This window comes from Microcaecilia unicolor, chromosome 1 (genome assembly GCF_901765095.1).
Source record: "Microcaecilia unicolor chromosome 1, aMicUni1.1, whole genome shotgun sequence".
NCBI classification, from domain to species: Eukaryota; Metazoa; Chordata; class Amphibia; order Gymnophiona; family Siphonopidae; genus Microcaecilia; species Microcaecilia unicolor.
The window spans coordinates 197116724-197136751 of record NC_044031.1 but is presented as its reverse complement, the minus strand read 5'-3'; the positions used below and the strand labels follow the sequence as shown (position 1 = coordinate 197136751).

At 42.0% G+C, this 20028-nt stretch overlaps 2 protein-coding genes across 6 annotated transcripts in view; one reads left to right on the top strand and one right to left on the bottom strand.

Annotated features, from left to right (window-relative positions):
• EXOSC7 (exosome component 7) overlaps positions 1 to 1750 on the bottom strand; it is a 54446-nt gene extending 52696 nt beyond the window's left edge. Inside the window, exon 1 of the mRNA XM_030203573.1 lies at positions 1599 to 1750. Coding sequence (XP_030059433.1) covers positions 1599 to 1655 — 57 coding nt within the window. The 5' untranslated portion in view covers positions 1656 to 1750. The remainder of the gene's footprint in view (positions 1 to 1598) is intronic.
• A 296-nt stretch (positions 1751 to 2046) lies between these two features.
• The window catches only part of ZDHHC3 (zinc finger DHHC-type containing 3), a 94320-nt gene continuing 76338 nt past the window's right edge, over positions 2047 to 20028 (top strand). Inside the window, exons 1-3 of one of the 5 annotated variants that reach the window (XM_030203522.1) lie at positions 2047 to 2297; positions 16017 to 16346; positions 16740 to 16864. In XM_030203522.1, the coding sequence (XP_030059382.1) occupies positions 16041 to 16346; positions 16740 to 16864 (431 nt within the window). In that variant the 5' untranslated portion in view covers positions 2047 to 2297; positions 16017 to 16040. Of the gene's footprint in view, positions 2306 to 2499; positions 2621 to 16016; positions 16347 to 16739; positions 16865 to 20028 lie in introns of those variants that run through there. The other 4 variants (XM_030203530.1, XM_030203539.1, XM_030203560.1 and 1 more) reach the window with 4 other exon arrangements.

Sequence of the window (20028 nt, the reverse complement as noted above, 5' to 3'; positions counted from 1 at the left end):
ATGCAGGGCACTCAGCGCTAATTCTATAGCAGCATCTGGATAGCCAGATTCTGTTATAGAATACTAGATCAAGTTGGCATTTACACATCCACATTTAGGTGCCCACTTACATCATATCAATCACAGTAGTAAATGTGCAAGCTTAAACGTGGCACTTTAAAGCATAACTTACAGTACTACACGTGTAAATGGGCTTGCCTATGCCCTGCCCATGTGCCTCCCCTTACTGTTACGCACTGAATTGCACACTAAAGATACAGAAGACCACTTATACACAAAAGTACTAGCATTCTGCAACATCACATGTAGACACAAGGTTATAGAATGTGAATGAGGGGGTAGGTGACTGCCCAAGCAGCAGCTTCTTGAGGTAAGGAAGTGCAGGCACAGTCAAAGCAAAACAACATATCCTGACAGACACTGAAACTCAAAGGAACCATTATCATAATTTTACCTCCAGGGAAAGTGGATAATTTTCAAACCATTTACCTGGATAAATAACTTCTAGACATTGCCCTCATTGGGCCTGAATTTGTAACAGGACATCTAAGTAAGAAGTCCAAAAGAGCACTTATTATGCACCTATTTTAAAAAAGCAAAACAGGCACCTCGAGTCAACCCCTCATAAATTTGCAACTCAGCACTGCTCCATCCAAACTACCTCAGTCTCCACCCCCACCTCCCCGAATCCCAAAATACAGTGCATGCATACTGTGGGGCAATTCCTTTCACTATGGGGGGAGGGGGGGGGGCTTTTACAAAATCGCCCCCATTAAGCATGTATATGTAAATAACGTTTAATATTTAAATATATGATGAGAAGTTGTGTCTTTCTGCAGGTTATACTGAGATGATATCGTAGTTGTTTAACCATTTGGGATGGGGGGGTCCAAAACTATTGCACCTGCCCTACTTGATAGAACTTTCAACTAACCCAGCATGACATTTCTTGTTATTACTTCTGAAGAAGTGTGTGTGTAGGGAGAGAGGAAGAGACTGCCTGTATGGAGGGGAAGGAAGATCATGGAAAACAGAAAATTGACTGCACCCTTTCAAATCCATACTGAGTTGTAGGGCGATTACATCTTAAAATGTAGTATAATCTTCTATATCTATCTTCTATCTTCTATATATAAGGCACCACTGAAGCCTCCTGCCGGAAGTGTGAAGCGCCAGAGATATCCGGTTTCCCCATGAGTGAAGGAAAACAGCACAGCAGGAAATCCCAGGAAACAGTGAAGGACTCAGAGGGGGGAGGGGAGAGAGATGCCCTCACTCTCTCTGTAACAAAAACACAGAACAGCAGGAAACAACACTGAAGGACTGGACTCGGAGGGGAGAGAGGGGCAGAGGGCAGGGACACACACACTCCCACATGCACACTCTGAAGAAAACCTTGCTAGCCCCCCGTTTCATTTGCATCAGAAACGGGTTTTTTTTTTTACTAGTAATAATAATAAAAAGCAAATCCCACTCAACATGCATTACTACTAAATCAAAGTCACGGAGACCACAAAGCCGACAGAGGGTATCACAGTACCCTTGGCAGTAAGAACTAACGCGGCTGTGTCCCCTGAAGATTCCAAAATGCCCCTCACCTGCACCCCGTGCGCTATGTAGACCTTCTCCGCCTCGCTCAGCCTCACCCAGGCCATGTTAGCGCCGAAACATTTACAGTACGGTCGACATCATTCTTCTGCGACACTGCACTCGACGTCATCAAAACGTTCCTAAGGCAGGGCGGAAGCGCGACTCGCCGTGTTGGGGAGAGGCTAGCACCTTAGATTTGAACAGCAGAGCTGGGGAGACGAGTCTGAAGCCGAATGACTTTGTTTTATTTCGAACGACTGTAATTTAGTGGCGGTTTTAAATTTTGATGAAAACTTGGTATTGATATTTGTGCGGCTTTGCGGCGAGTGCGGGCGGTGTCGCTGCTTATGGGAGAGAGGCCACTGGGTAGAGCACCCCTGCTTGGAGACACCGAAATGGTTGCAGCTCCCCGAGAGGGGTGTGGCCTCGGCCGTTCCAGGAAGTTGCCTGGGCTGGGAGGGAGTGGACGGAGCTTGCTTGAACGAGTGATTGGTGAAGGCAGGGTTGGCCTGTGCTGCTTTTTCTAATCCCCGGCTTCTGCAGGTGCCGGGCACAGTGGGCGGGTTCCGAGCCCTTTGTCTCCGGTGAATGGGATGGAACGGTGCTGTACAACGCCGCTTTTGACCGGGTCTGGAGCGGGTCTCTGAACACCTGCGTCTTCTTCCTCTGTGAGGGAGACCTACGGGCAAGCCCCGCCTTCCCGGACTGTGAGTGAGTGAGTGTGGAGAGGAAGGGATCCCCCAGGTCTCGTATAACTTGGGTGTGGGGAATGGGGGAAAGCTGAATCTGGGCTTCCCTGTTATCATAATGAAAGTTGCATGTGCACAGTTCCAACCTTACTGGCCGAGGAAAATCTTGGCTAATATTTTTGTTTATCAGAGTGTGATACCTTTTTATTGGCTCAGTGCAGAAATTAGCCAGGGAGAATTGTAGATGAGTCTTTGTGACATCAGAGGAAGGGACCAATGAAGTCTAAGATGCTCGTGTAACAAGATTTAAAACTAATTTATTTATATTGGACCTATGAAATGTATCTATTCTAGGTTACACATAACCATAGCTTGTTTTTCTGGCATGGTTTTACGACTTTCAACCAGATTCTGCTATCACTGTGACTACTCGTGTGTGTTTGACATGTAGTTTCCGCAGGATGGTGATTGAATTCAGTGATATCCTCAGTTTCCTTGCTGGCTGTTCAAAACCCAACCCTGTTCAAAATTACTTTTTTATTTGTGATATGCAGTGGGTGTATATCTGTTGCAGGGACTGCACTAAACAAAATATGATGTTGAAATGAATTTTCTTTATATGTTGTACATTTATTTAAAACTATATTTGTAGCTTCTGCATCCAACGTTCTAGGCAGGTAACAAGTTCACATATTACGTGGAGCAAATGCACATAAATCCTAATAAAATAAATTCAAATACATAAGTATCAGCACAAGCAGATGCACAATGGCATTGACTGGGTATGTGGTGATGCAGTGTGGAGGATGCATTCACCCATCTGGTACCCCAAGCTTTTGGATCTGCCTAGCACAGTGTTTCTCCAAGTCCGGTGCAATCAGGTTTTCAGGATATCCACAGTGAATATGCATGAAGAAATTTGCATATAATGGAGACAGTATATGCAAATCAAATTCATGCATATTCATTGTGGATATCCTGAAAATCTGACTGGCAAGGGGTATTCCAGGACTGGACTTGGGAAACACTGGCCTTTCATCATCAGCTCAATCTCATCTAAACTAATGACCAATTGATTTACATCTGTCTGTTCTTCTATAGCAGTGCTTATTAACCCAATCCTTGAGGCACATCTAGTCCCTTCAGATTTTCAGGATATCCACAATGAATATGCATGGAGAGATTTGTATTCACTGCCTCCTTGATATGTAAATCTTTTATGCATATTCATTGTGGATATCCTGAAAACCTGATGCCCTAAGTATTGGGTTGAGAAGCCTTGTTCTATAATGGAAGGGGCATTTAAAAAATATTTTTTTTATTCTTTCCATCCCAATGAAAGTTGGAAAGAATTATAGAAAAGGAGTTGAGAATGTCTGTGTGGAGGCAAAATACGGCTCAGAAAATGTAATAGAATGAGGTGAAAACTTGGCATCTGGCAAAAACAATTAATGTTGCATTGAGTTTGAAAGTGGTCCAAATTGGACCAGTGGCTCCAGAGAAATAAGCCCCCCCCCCCCTTGCAAAAGAAAAATTGGCCCAGTGCATTTCTGTGAAAGAAGAAGCTAGCATAGAAACGTACAGTAAAATTCTCTAACAGAGAATTTCTCTTTCCAAACAGCCTCATGCCTCTTCCCTACTTTTCCTACTACTGCAACTGCCCTCCCTCCCTCCAAAGAAATTTGAAAAACATACTATCGGCAACTCTCCCACCAGTCTGACAAAATGCTTCACCCCCTGCCAGTATGACTACCCTTCTGCAAGCTGCCTCACGTAACCAACCCCAGTTACAACACATGTTCTGCATACTTTTCCCACTTAAGAATATTTTTGATCTATAGTGCTGATGGGAACATGGTTTTTACTGTTATTGTAGGAATGAAATTTCTCCACTAGAATAACTGTGGCCTGGTTCCAATTGTCATAGCATTACTGGCATCACTTATAAGCACCTGTAAAAATATGCGCTCTTTACAAATTTGTAACTTGTATGGTAGGTGCTTTGGTTTGTTCACAAGAGCTTTCTTAACACACACAAAAAAAATGTTCAGTGGTTGCTGTTGAAGCTCTGCAGGTTTACTTTATTTCTGTGACGAAGTGATTTTAAGAAGGCTATGGTTGCAGACCTTGGTAGAAATCTCCAAGCTGCGTGCTTGCACTGCACAGGGCTTCCACACCAGGTAGCATTTATGCTTATGTGAAAATAACAGAGGGCAAAGAGAGAATGGTGTGTGGCCCTTTAAATGAGATATGCAGTGTCTTGAGCCCTAGGCTAGTGATGATGCCTGCAAATGAGGCATGATGTGTCATGTTTAGGGAATGAAAATTCAGGCTCTTTCATGGAAGGTGAGAAGAGTTTGATACACAGTCTCAACTGATTAAGATAAATCTATTTCAGGTTGTAACTTTTTTTTTTTTTTCCTTTTTGATGTGGCGTATTTGCAAGACCCACTATTTTGCTGGAACCTAAACAGACTCTTGGGATATTGACAAGACAAGTGTGATCAGTGGTCCATGCCATGATATTATAGCTAGATGACACTAATGCTCTGTATACTGGTCAAACTAAAAAGAATTTGCATCAGCTACAACCAATTCAGAATGCTGCAGCTTGACTGCTAGAAGGCTGCAAGCAGCGTGACCACATCACATCCTTCCTGCAAAAATTGCACTGACTTCCAATACCCTACAGGACCATATTTGAAACTCAATATGTTTGATTTGCAAGGCCCTCAGATCAAATTGGCCAGAGTAACTTAAGAATAAGTTTGTCTGCTACACACCTTTGAGGCCTCTAAGGTCCTCAGGGAGCATCATTATCTGTTCCCTTGCAAAAAACAAAACAAAACATGTATGATGTAATACCTGCCAGAGAGCCTTTTCAGGAGTAGCCCCTACACTCTGGAACTCACTACTAGAGGGGCTATGCCAAACTCGAGACTTCCGCTAGTTCAGGAAGCAGGTGAAAGCCTGGCTCTTCTCCTAAGTCTTTAATATATGTAGCAACTGACCATCCACTCTCTGTATCTGGACTAGCTTGTATTTGGTTTATTTGTTTATTGGGATTTATTAAATGCCTTTATGAAGAGATTCACCCAAAGATCAATTCAACAAATTATATCTTATTCAACCTTACATATAATTTGCTTTCAACTTAGCCACTTGTCTGTTTATTCCCTAGCCAGCTTGTCCATCTAAATGTCTCAACTGTTTTTGCCCATAAAGATGTATCATTTGTATTGTGCTGACATATTGTTTATCATATCTGTTATATGAGTGTTCTAATATGTTGCCTATTGAAGGTTTTCATTTTTGGTGACAGCATTAAGTATCATGTCTGTGTTATATGAATGTTCTTCCAGGATATGTATTATGATGAGTCATTTATTGTGATATATATATTCAGATTTATCTACTACCTTTTTGTAGAAATTCATCTAAGGCGGTGTATGATAAGAATAAGCCAGACATAGTCAATAGAATATTCAAACAGTACACATGCTTCCTGAAGTGAGAGATTCTTGCAATAAGCAAAGCCTTTATGGGAGTGAGTCCAGAGCATGGGGGCTACTGTGGAGAAGGCTCAGTGGTGGGTGTCGCATCAAGTGATTTTAATTTGGAGAGGGTGTGGTTAGGGATGCTCCTCAGCAACATTGGAGGCACCTTTTCTTTACAGCGCCTTATTGGCAGCAGTGATTGTTTGATTTTTGGCCATACTCCAGCTGTGCTTCAGCTTGTCTTACAGCATCATCTCAGTTATTGCCCCATTGTCAGAGTTTCAGCATCTACCAGAGTTTGTGCGACCCACCCCCACCTGAGGCAGGCGGTGTTTTCCACCAGAACACGGTCCCATGTTGGGTCCGCTCTTGATTCTTACTCAATAAAGTTCTTGCTTGCATCCGTCTTACTGTTGGGAGTCATTGTGTCATTCTCTACTTTTCCTTTGCTTCTTTGGAATTGTCGTATGGCATCCTTTCCTGTTCATTGTTTTGTTTGTATTCAAGTACTCTGGCCATTTCCTTTAAAGGCATACAGGGGAGTTCTATAATTTGATACCAAGATGTAGGGTGCCACAATGGAGCGTGGTTAGTGCCTATTTTTTAATGTGTTTAGGTCATACCTAAGCCATTGTAGAATACTAGTAAAAAAAAAAGCCCGTTTCTCAAAAAAATGAAACGGGCGCTAGCAAGGCTATCTTATAATTGTGATTATGTTTTTAAGGCTCTTGGTGAAGTGATTTCTCCTCTCTCCCCTGCCCTCCCCTCCATTTGCAGCGATTCTCTTCTCCTCTGCCCTCCCATCTGTGTCCCGCGATTCTCTCCTCTCCTCCCGTCAGATAGACAACAGTCCATCCTGCTCAGCAACACCTCAGTACACCATGGGTGCTGATCTGCAGGGTACCACAAGGATCAACACGGTCACCTATTTTGCTTGCTATTTACCTCAAGCCACTAGCCAAGCTTATTCAGTTGATGAATACTCAGTTCTACATCTACTCATACCCACTGAACCTGACTTATTTATTTATTTAGATTTTGCTCACACCTTTTTCAGTAGTAGCTCAAGGTGAGTTACATTCAGCCCTGAGTAAATTGACTACCTGTTTAACAGCAATTCAAGAGTGGGCTAAAAAACAACAAACTTTGCGTGAACCCAAGTAAAACTGAGCTTCTGTGGGTCTCTAACACAAGTGGGCACATACCGTGACACAAGACAAAACAAAAAACAACAGCAGAGATGACCAAATAAAAATAATGGTCTGGTTGCGGTAATAATTACAGCTCTCTAATTGTAGGTTGGAACTGTGAATGAATAATATAAAAGAAGCAACCACATGTCGTAGTGAGACCTTTGAGAAAGAGAACTGGAAAATAACAGTGCTGGTGTTTATTCATTCACAGCTCCAAATTACGATTTCATTTTCACATGAGCCCCCAGATTGTTGCGGACTCCTGATGCAGGCGGAGTGTGCCGAAACATGGCCCATGTTGAGTCCTGTTTTTCAGAATTTATGTGAGCTGTCTTATTTACTAAAGAGCTGTATTTATTACCACATCCAGTCTGTGTGTAAAAGTATATTCTGTTTTTTTTTTTAAGTTGTTTGGCTGTGTTCTTTTTCTTTGATTGCAGCTGCTGTTTGCTGCCCCAGGCCACCACCTGGTTTGCGCTGATGGTTAATTTGGCCCCGATGGCAGATTGCATACAGAAAGCCCAAAGCATTGCAAGACAGGGCAAAACTGCAGTACCTAAACACCATTCTGGGCATTTGTTTTTGAGTGTTTTGATGCTGGTGAAGTTGACTGTGCAGTAAGCTGGGCACAGGCAGAGCTAGATTCTGTCACTTACATGTGAAATACAAGCAAGGGCTTCCCATTTCTTTCTCATTCTGTTAGTCAACCCCTTGAATTTATTTAACTGCAAGTGATTGGAGCTTATTTTCCGTGAATATGATGATTCTATTTTTTCTTTTATCTCCATTTTTCTCTACAAATGTTAACTTACGAAAATGTTTGAAATTTATACATAGTAAATAAGCGGCTTCCCATTCCACCATACATAGTAAATGACGACAGATAAAAGATCTGTACAGTCCATCCAGTCTGCCCAACAAGATAAACTCATTTTATATAGTGTGTGATACTTTATATGTATACCCGAATTTGATTTGTCCTTGCCTTTCTCAGGGCACAGACTGTAAAACTTTGCCCAGCACTGTTCTTGAACTTTCCATATACAGTTACGGTCAGGGCCTAGACCATAGAAGTCTGCCCAGCACCGGTTTTGCTTCCCAATTACCGGTGTCTCCACCCAATCTCCACTAAGATTCCGTAGATCCTTGCCTTCTAAACAGGATCCATTCCTTCTAAACATTCCTTCACCAGCTCTGCCCACATACACTTGCCTGGCTTGTCATGACAGAGTTTACTCAGTCATGGCCCCTTGCCTTTAACACTGCAATCAGTATTAGACATGACTGAAATCTGTCACTGCTTTGGTTATTACCCTCCTCCCTGGTTCTGGATTCCAAATATCCTCATGTCTGTCAGTAAATGGGCATGTATTTCCTTACTTTTAATGCCATATCTTAACCTCTTGTCTGAGCATTGTTAACAAATATAGACTTTTCCATGGCAGTAGAGCTTTGTCCTTTATCAGCTATTTAATTTGGAGCAGTGTTTTTGGCAGTGAGGGTTAGAACCTTGCCAGGTACTAATGGATATTTTATTTATCTTGCTTGACCTACCGCCATTTGCATAGGGCAGTGGGTCCCAAACCTGGTCCTGGAGGCACCCCAGCCAGTCAAGTTTTCAGGATGTCCACAATGAATATTCATGAGAGAGATTTACATTCAGTGGAGGCAGTGCATGCAAATCTCATGAAAACCAGGTTTGGGAACAACTGGCAGAGGGCCATCATAGTGGTTTACAATACCCAAATGAAAGTTGCAACATTAAGACACAGGACTCCTATCATGACACAGATTAAGGGGGAGGAGTGTAAATAGCACAACAGTAAAGAAAACATCTGTGGAACTGAGCAGGACAGGTCAAAAGGGAGGCGAGGTAAAAGTAAGGCTACCTGCCGATTATGTTGGTCTTTGGAAAGCTTAAGCGAAGAATCAAGTCTTGAGGGATGATTTCAACTTCTTGAAGCAACTCTCTAGGCAAGGTCATTAGATACAGAGTTTCAGATGGAAGGAGCTGGGCAACTAAAGGTCATCCTATGAGAAGAATCCAGTCTGAGCTTGGTCATTGATGAAATAAGGAGGAAAATGGCATGGGAGGATCTCAGAGTGCAGTGTGGTTGATAAGGGATGAGAAAAGTCAGGTAGATAGGGACATCAGTGCAGGAAGAAAGGTGTGCAAGTATTAAATTTTTAAACTGGAGCCTACTACAAATAAGAAGCCAGTGTTGGTTGAAGAGAAGCAGGGACTCATTATCTGGTCTCATGGTGTTTTATATGAGTTATACCACAGTGTGTTGCATGAGTTGATAAAGGGGAAGAGCTGTCTGTAAGGGGTTGGAATTATTCAAATGATTTACGAGACCATTTTAACAAAGGTTTCAGTGTTCTATCATCCAAGTAGGTATAAGGTTCAAAGAGAAAATGGGCAAGCACTTAGCAGCAACGTTTTTTTGAATAAACAAATTGGCGGATGGGGTGACATTTTGCTTCCCTTCTTGTGTGTTAGTGTACTACTTTTTTTTAGCATGGAATCTTTGTTGCCAATTTGTGGACAATTCTTCAAGCTTCACTAGATCCTTCCTCATGCTGTCCACACCCTCTGAGATGTCTACCTTGTTACATAGTTTGGTATCATTTGCAGACAGCTCTTCCGCAATATTACAATGGTATTAAAAAGAGCTGGCCCAAGAATGATTCTTGCAGCACACCACTGATAACATCCTTTTCCTCAGAGTGAACTTCATTTACCACCACTCTTTCTCCTTCAACTCATCCAGCTTCTAACCCAGTCTGTCACTTTAGGGCCTGTAGCAAAGGCACCTTTTATTTATCAGTTGCCTATGCAGAACCATGTCAAAGGCTTTGCTAAAATCTAAGTACACCACATCTAGCGCTCCCCCTAAATCCAACTGTTTGGCCACTCAGTCAAAGAAATTAGATTTGTCTGACAAAACCTGCCTCTAATAAAACCATGCTGCCTCTTGTCCAGCAGTCCATTTGATTCTAGAAACCTCACAATCCTCTGTTTTAGGAGCATTTCCATTAATTTACTCATGTAGAGATTAGACTGACAGACCTGTAATTTCCAACCACCTCCTTATTTCCATTTTTGTGCAGAAGAACCACGTCTGCCTTTCTCCAGTCCTGCAGAAGCACTTCAGACTGTAAAGAAACATTGAAAAGGTCAGACAGCGGAGTTGCCTGAACCGGAGTACCCTCAAATATGTCCCATCAGGCCTTATCACTTTGAGGCATATTTTCAAAGCACTTAGCCTTCCAAAGTTCCATAGAAACCTATGGAACTTTGGAAGGCTAAGTGCTTTGAAAATATGCCTCTATGTCTACTATTAGTTTAGCTTCTCATGAATAGTCTTCTAAGAGCCAGTTCAGGTCTACCCTACATATATTACCATTAGAGTTTGTTTTCTGCGGTTCTATTACCGGCCCTTCGTCCATGAACACAGAACAGCAATATTTAGGGTTGCCAATTAGATCCAGATTCGCCCGGAAGAGTTGATCCAGTCCTGACCTTATCCCATTGCATGCAGGGACTTGTGGTTTTGATTTCCTCATTGGATTCCCTAAGAAAAGCCAGCCTACAAGTCCCTGAATGCATTGGGGTAAGCCCAGGACTGGATCAACCCTGTCTGGCGAATCTGAATCTAGTTGGCAACTCTAGACATATTCGTTGTGCTGTTCAGCTTTATCCTTATCAGCTTCTACATATTCCTCCCCTTCACCCTTGTTCCTCACAATGCCACTTTGGCATGTCAGGGATGGATTTCTTGTCACAGATGCTTCTTTTACTTTCATAAGGGGATTCAATATGCATATGTAGAGAGGTGTGGAACCGTGTTAGTCCACTTTTAAAGGTAATCAATAGAAATAAAACAAAATGAAACATGGAAAAGAAAATAAGATGATACCTTGCATATGAAAACAGTCTCTCGCCTTGGATCAAGCATTGTCTGGACAGAGGTAGAAGACTGTACTGTGTCTGTTGGAGTGTGGCCACAGTTAAGATTTCTTCCTTCACTCCTCCCTATTCAGATATTACACTTGCACAGTTTTTCACAGAGGTGAACCCAGTTGAGGCAAAAGGACTTCTGTTCCTTTTGTTTCCTGTGGCTGTTCTCACTTCTGTTTGTTTCCAGCAGGCTGGCTGTTCCTGTTCTCTGGTTAAACATATGTGGTATTACTTGCACTTAAGAGTGTATCAGGGACTCAACTGGAAGCATTGAAACACTAAGCAAACAAAGGGAATTTCTTTTTATCAAAACCTGACCAATCTCATGCTATCTTAAGCTGCATAAACTGGTATTTTAAGTAAAGGATACTCTTCTCACAGTGAAAGGGTTTTTTTTTAAAAAATATGTAGTCAGAGGGCCTCATTCAAAAAAAAACCTGTGCTCCTAAGATGTGGTCTATTAGGTGAAAATTCATCTTACTTTAGGAACTTAGATGTTATGCTTATAAATTTAGGCCGGCCATTCATTTGCCTAGATTTATGAGCCTAGTGCTGAAAATTATCCCACCCTAAATCCATCCCTGTTGTCGCCCATTTTTCATGCACCTAAATGTAGGAGTTTAGTGAAATTTTTGAGTATAAATTTAGGCACCCAGCTCTAGTAAACCTTTTGAAGAGGCCAATTTATGAACATAAATTCTTTGAATATTAGGCCCAGAGTTCCCCAGTCTAGCAAAGTGTAGAATGTGATCTCTGATAAATATTGTTGACTAATGGTTAGAACAGTAGGCTGGAAGCCAGGGTTCAGATCTCTTTATAACCTTGGGTAAGTCGCTTCACCATCTTGCCTCAGTTGCACATCTAGACTGCAAGTTTTCTAGGACAGGGACCTACCTACTGTACTTGAATGTAATTCACCTTGAGCTATCAAAGATAAAAGCTAAATCTAAATGAATTTATAAAAGACATTTGGATTGCCTTTCTGTGCTTTTGAGCTCATACCCTGTCACTTTATTCATCAAAATCTTGTGTCCATATACTGTTACTATCCAGTAGAAACTGAATGCAAAGCTTAATAATGTTTCTAAGTCGATTTATTCAAAGGTTTTGTCCAACTAATTGTGAAAGTTTGACAAATCAACACTTGATTTTTTTTTCCATTGCCCCTCCCCTCTGCCACATTAATTGGTTGACTGTGAGGCATACACTGCTCTTTTTGGGTATAATTGGAGAATGTGACTCTTGGTATAAATTATGGAAAAATATGAAACAGCAACAATTTACTGTCTGGAAAGTAAATGTGTTCCCTTTATCTATAGGCCCGAATTCTAAATCGCAGATATTCTAACAGAACTGATACAAGACTCAGATGTTATAATATTGGCAGCAGGTAAAAATAAGGATACATATGAAACCAACGTGCAGCCTAACTGTAAGTGATGATTGAAGTGTAACAGCATCTACAGCTCCTGTCAGCCCCCTCCATTCAACTTCATCAGAGGGGAGGACTGCTTCTACCAGACAGATTGTGTACGTCATTACTTTTTGTTATTCTGGCAGGATAGTGGCCATATTTAATTATCAGGCCTAGGGTACTAGAGTGCATTCTGCTTATACCATTTGATCGGTACATTTTATACTTCAATCATCACTTACAGTTAGGCTAGCGGGCTCATTTTCAAAAGAGAAGGACGTCCATCTTTCGACATAAAACGGAAGATGGACATCCTTCTCCCAGAGATGTCCAGATTGGTATAATCAAAACCTGATTTTTGGACGTCTCCAACTGCACTTCATCGCAAGGACGTCCAAATTTCAAGGGGGCGTGTTGGAGGCGTAGCGAAGGCGGGACTAGGGTGTGCCTAACACTTGGATGTCTTTGACTCATAATTGAAAAAAAACATTCCTTGGACGTTTTCACCCGGCCGTGTTTTTGTTACAAATAAGGCACAAAAAGGTGCCCGAAATGACCTGATGACCACCGGAGAGAATTGGTGATGACCTCCCGTTACTCCCCCAGTGGTCACTAACCCCCCCTCCCACCCTCAAAAAAAATCTTTAAAAATATGTTGTGCCAGCCGCCAGCCTCAGATGTCACACTCAGGTCCATGACACCATGACAGTACATGCAGGTCCCTGGAGCAGTTTTAGTGGGTACTGCAGTGCACTTCAGACAGGCAGACCCAGGCCCATACCCCCCCCCCCCCACCTGTTACATTTGTGGAGGAAACAGCGTTTTTGACATGGACGTCTTTGGATTCGAAAATTGTCAAAAGTCAGGGACGTCCAAATCTAGGGATGTCCAAATTTAAGGATTTGGACATCTCTGACGGTATTTTTCGAAACGAAAGATAGACATCCATCTTATTTCGAAAATACGGGTTTCCCCGCCCCTGGATTTAGACGTTTTGTAAGGACGTCCAAATCGCAACTTGGACGTTCCTTTCGAAAATGCACCTCCAGGTAATCTAGCATTTGTACATTGTTTTCATATCCTTATTTTTACCTGCTTCCAACAAATAAGCTATTTTTTAAAATAACATCTGAGCCTTCTGTCAGTTCTGTTAGTGAATTTGGGCCTATAGATAAAGGGAACGTTGTTTCTTTCAAAATGGTACATTAATACCAAAGTATTGCTGTTTCATATTTTTCCATAATTTATACTGACAGTCACATTCACCAGTTACACCCCAAAAGAATATAATCTGTGTATACCCCACAAGGCCCTTATTTTACAAGCTCTCTTTGTGTTTCTGAAAACCAGCATTTAGACATCCATATTTCATGGATGTCCAAATCCTAATTTTATAAAGCTGGGATGTGGATGTCTAAAAATGTCTAAAAGTGCACTAGGTCCTTATGTCAAGGGGGCTTGGTGTGGACGTATTTTGGGTGGGACTAGGGAAGGACCAAAATATGGACATCCAACTCCGATTTTAGAAGGGGAAGTAATGTCTTATGTCCCAAAAGATGGAAGTTGATATTTAGACCTGGTATATAGCACATCCAGGTTACAAAAAGGTGCTCTGACTGAGCAGCTGTCCTCTAGAAGGATTAAGGCAAGTCACTTTAATTCCCCTATGGTTGCTGTCCCCCTTTGGGCCCCTGAACGTGAAACCGGCAAGGGATACTAAGCATTGTGACAGCTTCAAGATCTATGGATGTTCATCTTCTGACTTGGCCACATTGATGTCCATGTGGGATAGCCTAATGGTTAGAGCAGTGGGCTAAGAGCCAGGGGACCCTGGTTCAAATCCCACTGTAGCTTTTTGTGATTTGTTTTAATTGTGAACCCTCCAGGGGCAGAAAGTCACTCAGTCCACTATAATCATTAGAAAATTATACATAAACATCTAAGTGGCCTTTTGTAATGTGGACATTCCTATGCTGCCACAGTGACATCCATGTCTCTTTTTCTCTATTCATAGTTTGAATGTTTGTTTGTAAAATGGATATTCATGCTGGACATCACCAGCACATGGATGTCTATTTCTCATGTATTTTAGAACAGGCTGGATGTTGGCAGACCCTATTCTAAAACACTAACACTACCGGCGACATACTTACCTGGATGTCCCTATTCTGAGTGGGACAGAATGGTATTTCTAAAATGCCATTCCACATCTTGTCTACACAAATGTTAGCCCATAAAATTTAATTGGACAAAATGAAAATGCCCTGGTGGTGTTCTTAGGACACAGATTTTGGCTTGACAGTGCTGATTTATTCAGTACTGGCCTGGAAAAGTTACTCAGGTAACTTTGATCAACCAAACAGCAGGCCTAAAAGTTTAACCAGACACATTTGTTAGCTATTTATAGACCAGATATTCATCCTAATGCTGTTCAAGCTGACTACCTGAATAAGTTTGACCTCTTTATCTCCTCAGTAGTGTGCAGTGGATGACATAGGAGTAACATAAGGAAGCACCCCCTTTACAGAAAGCGTTTGTGATGTGTAATTCTTCACAATTGCCCTGTCCAATGTTTGTATACAGCAGGGGCGTAGCCAGAATTCAGCAGGAGGGGGGGGGGGGGGGTCCAGAGCCTGAGATGAGGGGGCACATTTTAGCCCCCCCCCCCCTTCGCCACCACCACCACCTTTGACCCCCCCCCCCCAAGTGTCAACCCTTTTGGAGTGGAGTAGTAGCCTAGTAGTTAGGGCAGTGGACTAGCCTAGTAGTAGTTAGTGCAGTGGACTTTGATCCTGGGGAACTGAGTTCAATTCCCACTGCAGCTCCTTGTGACTCTGGGCAAGTCACTTAACCCTCCATTGCCCCTGGTACAAAATAAGTACCTGAATATATGTAAACCGCGTTGAATGTAGTTGCAAAAACCTCAGCAAGGCGGTATATCAAGTCCCATTTCCCTTTTCCTTTCGACTCCCTCTTCCCGCCGCCAACCCGCAGCCGCCGTCGGGTACAACCCCCGCTAGCCAAAGTCCTCCAGCATGGCCGCGTTGCTGATCTGCAAGGGCAGGCTTCTGTTTCTGTGAGTCTGACGTCCTGCACATTGTACGTGCAGGACGTCAGACTCACAGAAACAGAAGCCTGCCCTTGCAGATCAGTAACACTGCTGCGCCGGAGAAGAGGACTTCGGCTGGTGGGGGGTCGGGGAGGGTTGGCGGTGGGGGGCCAGGGCCAAATCTACGGGGGCCCATGCCCCCGTGGCCCCACGTAGCTACGTCCCTAGTATACAGTTGTTTTATTTATCAATTTATTAAGTTTATAGTCCCTATGTAGACTTCAAGTATACATACATAATCGAATGAAAGCAAAACAGACTAACAGACATCTTAAAAAGGTATAGCATAAAATACATATAGATTCCTATCAAAGCTTGTTCTGTAAGTACATAATTGTGTAAACCTAAACTGCTGTGTAGTCTTGAGAAAATAAATAAGCCTTCATCTAAGAAGGGGCTCTTCAACTTATTTCTGCCAACTTTGTGTTTCTGTCTTTGTAAATCTATACATCTCAAATATCCATGGGCAAATGTGTACACTCACACTCTGTTTTGCTAGGCTTATCTTTTTCAGATTTATGTGCAAAAGGTCTGAAACTCTGTCCTTGATTCTCTTTCAGATGCAAGTATGGATGCACTAGTTTATGATGCTCACTCCGGTGCACCACTTCAGAAATATTGAGAGACATCCAGAGTACCTCCACCCGGAGAAGCGCTTCCCACCACTTCCCCTCAACGCTGTGGAAAGAATGTGGTTTATTAAAGATGGCTGCGGCATCGCATGTGGTGTGGTCACCTGGCTGCTGGTTTTGTACGCCGAGTTTGTGGTCTTCTTTGTTATCCTGGTCCCATCGAGAGACCTGGTTTACAGTGCGATCAATGGGACACTCTTCAATGCACTGGCCTTTCTGGCTTTGGCATCTCATTCTCGAGCTATGCTAACCGATCCAGTAAGTACACTGTGTCTGCATGGGGCAAGAGGGGTGGGGGGGAGAAAGAAGAAGACCAGTAGCCACTGTTTTCTCTAAGCTGAGCGACAGACCTCCATCTACAGCCCTGCCAGTGGGGGCTGCTGTTGCACTATATATGAGGGACAGACTAGCTTTGCAAGAGTTAAGGGAACCTGCCTGTCCCTAGCAATTGAAAACACAGTATTGAAGCACCACCCCTACTGGCAGAAATGCAGTTGGAGGTCTCCTGCTTAGCTTAGAGGGAACAGTGCTAGTGGCACTATAGAAATAAGTAGCCTTGTAGTCTGTTAATTATTAAAATAGGGCCCGAAATAAGAACCTATTGCATTTCTGCTTTTCAAGGTGGTAGTGACTTTTTTTTTTTTTTGCAAGGGTGCTGTGCCGAAAGGGAATGCCACAAAGGAATTCATTGAGAGTTTACAGCTCAAACCAGGGCAAGTGGTCTACAAATGTCCAAAGTGCTGCAGCATCAAGCCTGACCGAGCGCACCACTGCAGGTAAAGGCCACGTCCACACTCCACTGTATCCGATCACGGGAAAGAGCTTATGAGTGAGGAGGAGAAATCCGTGGGGGTAGACAGGAAGGTGGTGGAGATCAGTCCCTCTGAGCCAGAAAGATATGGGCAAACATATGGTGCCTTATTTACTAAAGTGCAGTAAGTTATTACATTTATTGAGACTTGCTTGCCAGAATTAACTGGCAAAGCTCAATGATATCAGCTCTAAGGATATTATAACAACAATAAGGAATATGATTCTGAATGTATTCTCCATCGAGTTTTTGACCTCTGTTGAGGAAATTGTAAAGATGAAAATCTTATCATGGCCGCAGGCTGTAGGAGACCCTATTGGGAATGTTTTAATGAAGTTTCCTGAACCGATAGGTGGCAATCGTGTATGCAAACTGCAAACAGATCCACTCAGAAATGCAAAACCTAGTTACTCAAATGAAGCAGCATCATGAGAACTGCTCTATGCTTTCTTTGAAAATGTTGAAGGGAACATGTAAAATCTGCTGATTTAGTAGATATCCTTTTGTCTAGGGTGGGAAATGATTAAGAATTTTATTTGCAATAAATCGCACGATTATAGATTTTAATCGCATAATTACGCTTAATAACAACATGCATTTTGGGCAATAAAAATAAAGTTTCAAACAACAGAAATTTTCCATCCAATAAAAACACTTACAAAAATATATAATAGTGTCATCATAAACATTGAAAACATATGTAAAATGAACAATAAAATACAAATAAAACCAACAAATCATATACAAAGTGGTTTCAAGTCCCGTGAGACTTCCCTGACTTCCTGCACAGAGTGCTCAAGCATCTGCAGAGCTCGGCTGTGCAGGGGAAGACAAGGACTTTGAGGTTGTGCTGAGGAAGCTGAAAAAATCCAAAGCCTAAGCCCAACAGTGGAGGTAATCGAGGGGGGAAGGGGTGGGTCTGTGTTTAAAAAAAAAAAAAAAAAAGACAACGTTAAAAAGCCCCAAATGCATTAAAAGATTAAGGCATTAATTGCTCAACCCTACTTTTGTCACATTTTTTTTCTTAAGGACTGCCTGTATCCCTGGTTATATCTTTTGGTTAAGCTGAAATTACTACTTGAATTCTTAGGTTATGGTGTTGATGTAACGATTCTCTTTGGGCCCTCTTTACTAAGCCACGCTAGCGTTTTTAGTATGCGCTGAAGGCTAGAGTCGCCCATATGTTCCTATGGGTGACTTAGCATTTAACATGTGCTAATCAGCGCATGCTAAAAACTGTAACGCGCCCTTAGTACTGCTTAGTAAACAGGGCCCTTTGTGTTCCGTCGTTTTAATTAATTTTTATCAATGTATGCAATTAATAATACCAAACAAGCAGTATGCTACTACTTAGGAGGATCCATTTTCAACTTATAGGATCTTGCTGGCTGTCTACCTGCATCACCATGAATGGCTTCATCTATTTCAGAGTTGTTTAATAGTAATGTTTCAGCCATATCTTATATGTCAAAGATGTAGTATATCACCTGTAGATGCAAAAAGAAAAAAAAAAGAATCACTTAAAAATAGGCATAGATATTGTAACCTAGTAGTTATTACAAATATAATGGGTAAATGACAACAACAACAAAAAAGAATTCCCGGCTTTGGTGCAGCAAACTCTCCTTTCCATATGGCTGTGAACACACACACTCCATTAATCCAGTTCATTCTGTACAACCGGGATGCAGACCCGGCATCGGATATATATCATAGGCATACTGCAGGAGAAACTAAGAAATGTGAAGGTAATCTAGAGAACAAATTAATGTGATAGATGGAGCAAAGCCACAATGTTCTAATTTCTGTTGTTTTCTGTTGATACACAAGCACTTATAGACAGGAGTATCTTCCGTATTGAAACGTGATATACCAGAAAATGCACACATTACTGAATACTGACAAGAAGTAGCAGAAGGACTGTAACATACTGTGAGAGTAATTAGGCCTAGGCCGCAGCATTATCACAGTGTTTATTCGATTCAACGCCAGCAAAGTGTTTCTGTGCTCATGTAATAAAGGCTAATGTTGAAACATAGACACCTTGGCATAACAGCTTTGCAGCAGCTACTCTAAAGAAAACAGGAGGAACCAAATTAAAGGCCGTAAGATGTCTGATGGAACTCATTAGTAGACTATCGTGACTGAGAATTAGACTTACTTGATGGCAATTTGAACAAAATTGTGAAGAAACAGATGCAGTGGTTATAACTAAAGTTCTCAACATTGGGCTTAAGAGAGATATTGAACATAGGCCAACTGTCCCAAAACTGGTTTCTGTAGCCTTGAACAAAGCACAAAAAAATAGCTGTTTTTGTTTCTGATACTGTTGAAGTTTGGAAGGAACTGTTTGAGACCTTGAAAAGAGAGAGCATGCAACAACAGAGTTAAATTACAGCTGCCAGTGTGTCTTCCTTTTTTTTTTCTATCTCTTGCTCATTTACTTGCCTGTACTCAGTGCTAGAGTCAATCCTCAACTACCGAAGGAGTTGGCTGGGCATTAAACAATCATCCTCCTATAGTACCCGCTAGAATAAATATTACGGTTAAGGATGATCCATTGAAGAAATATAGTTGCTGTTGATGGTCTTAAAAGTCCAAACATTCAGATTTAGAGATCACAGAAGTAATTTATTCCAGAGAAAGAAAGTCTAAATTGAAGTAATTCTAAATTGAGAAGTAATGTGGGAAAGCTTGTCTATGAACTAATAGTAAGACAATGATGAAGACCGAGTTTGCCAGTATTGTGGTTTTTGTTCTGTTGATTTGGCTGAAATGTATATTTAATTGTTTTGGTAAAGAGAACTAACTAGAACCAGCTTTTTAATACAGTTTAATAGCCTATTTGGTGATTATAGTTACTGTAGCACAGGCCTCAACAAATGGTTTTAGGCTCTAGGAGCTAGCCTTGGAACAAATGGAATTATTTATGCACATTTATAAATCACACAGTCATAATGTACTTAGTGTGATGTAATCCGTTGGGTTGGTCGTGAGCCCTTGGGCCCTGGCCGAGGCCAGCAGGGCGCCGACCCAGGCCAAGGGGAGACCGACCCACCACCGCACACCCCAGCTACACAATACCCCCTAAGCTACCCCTCCCCACAGTCCCTCAGGAAGAAGGGAAAT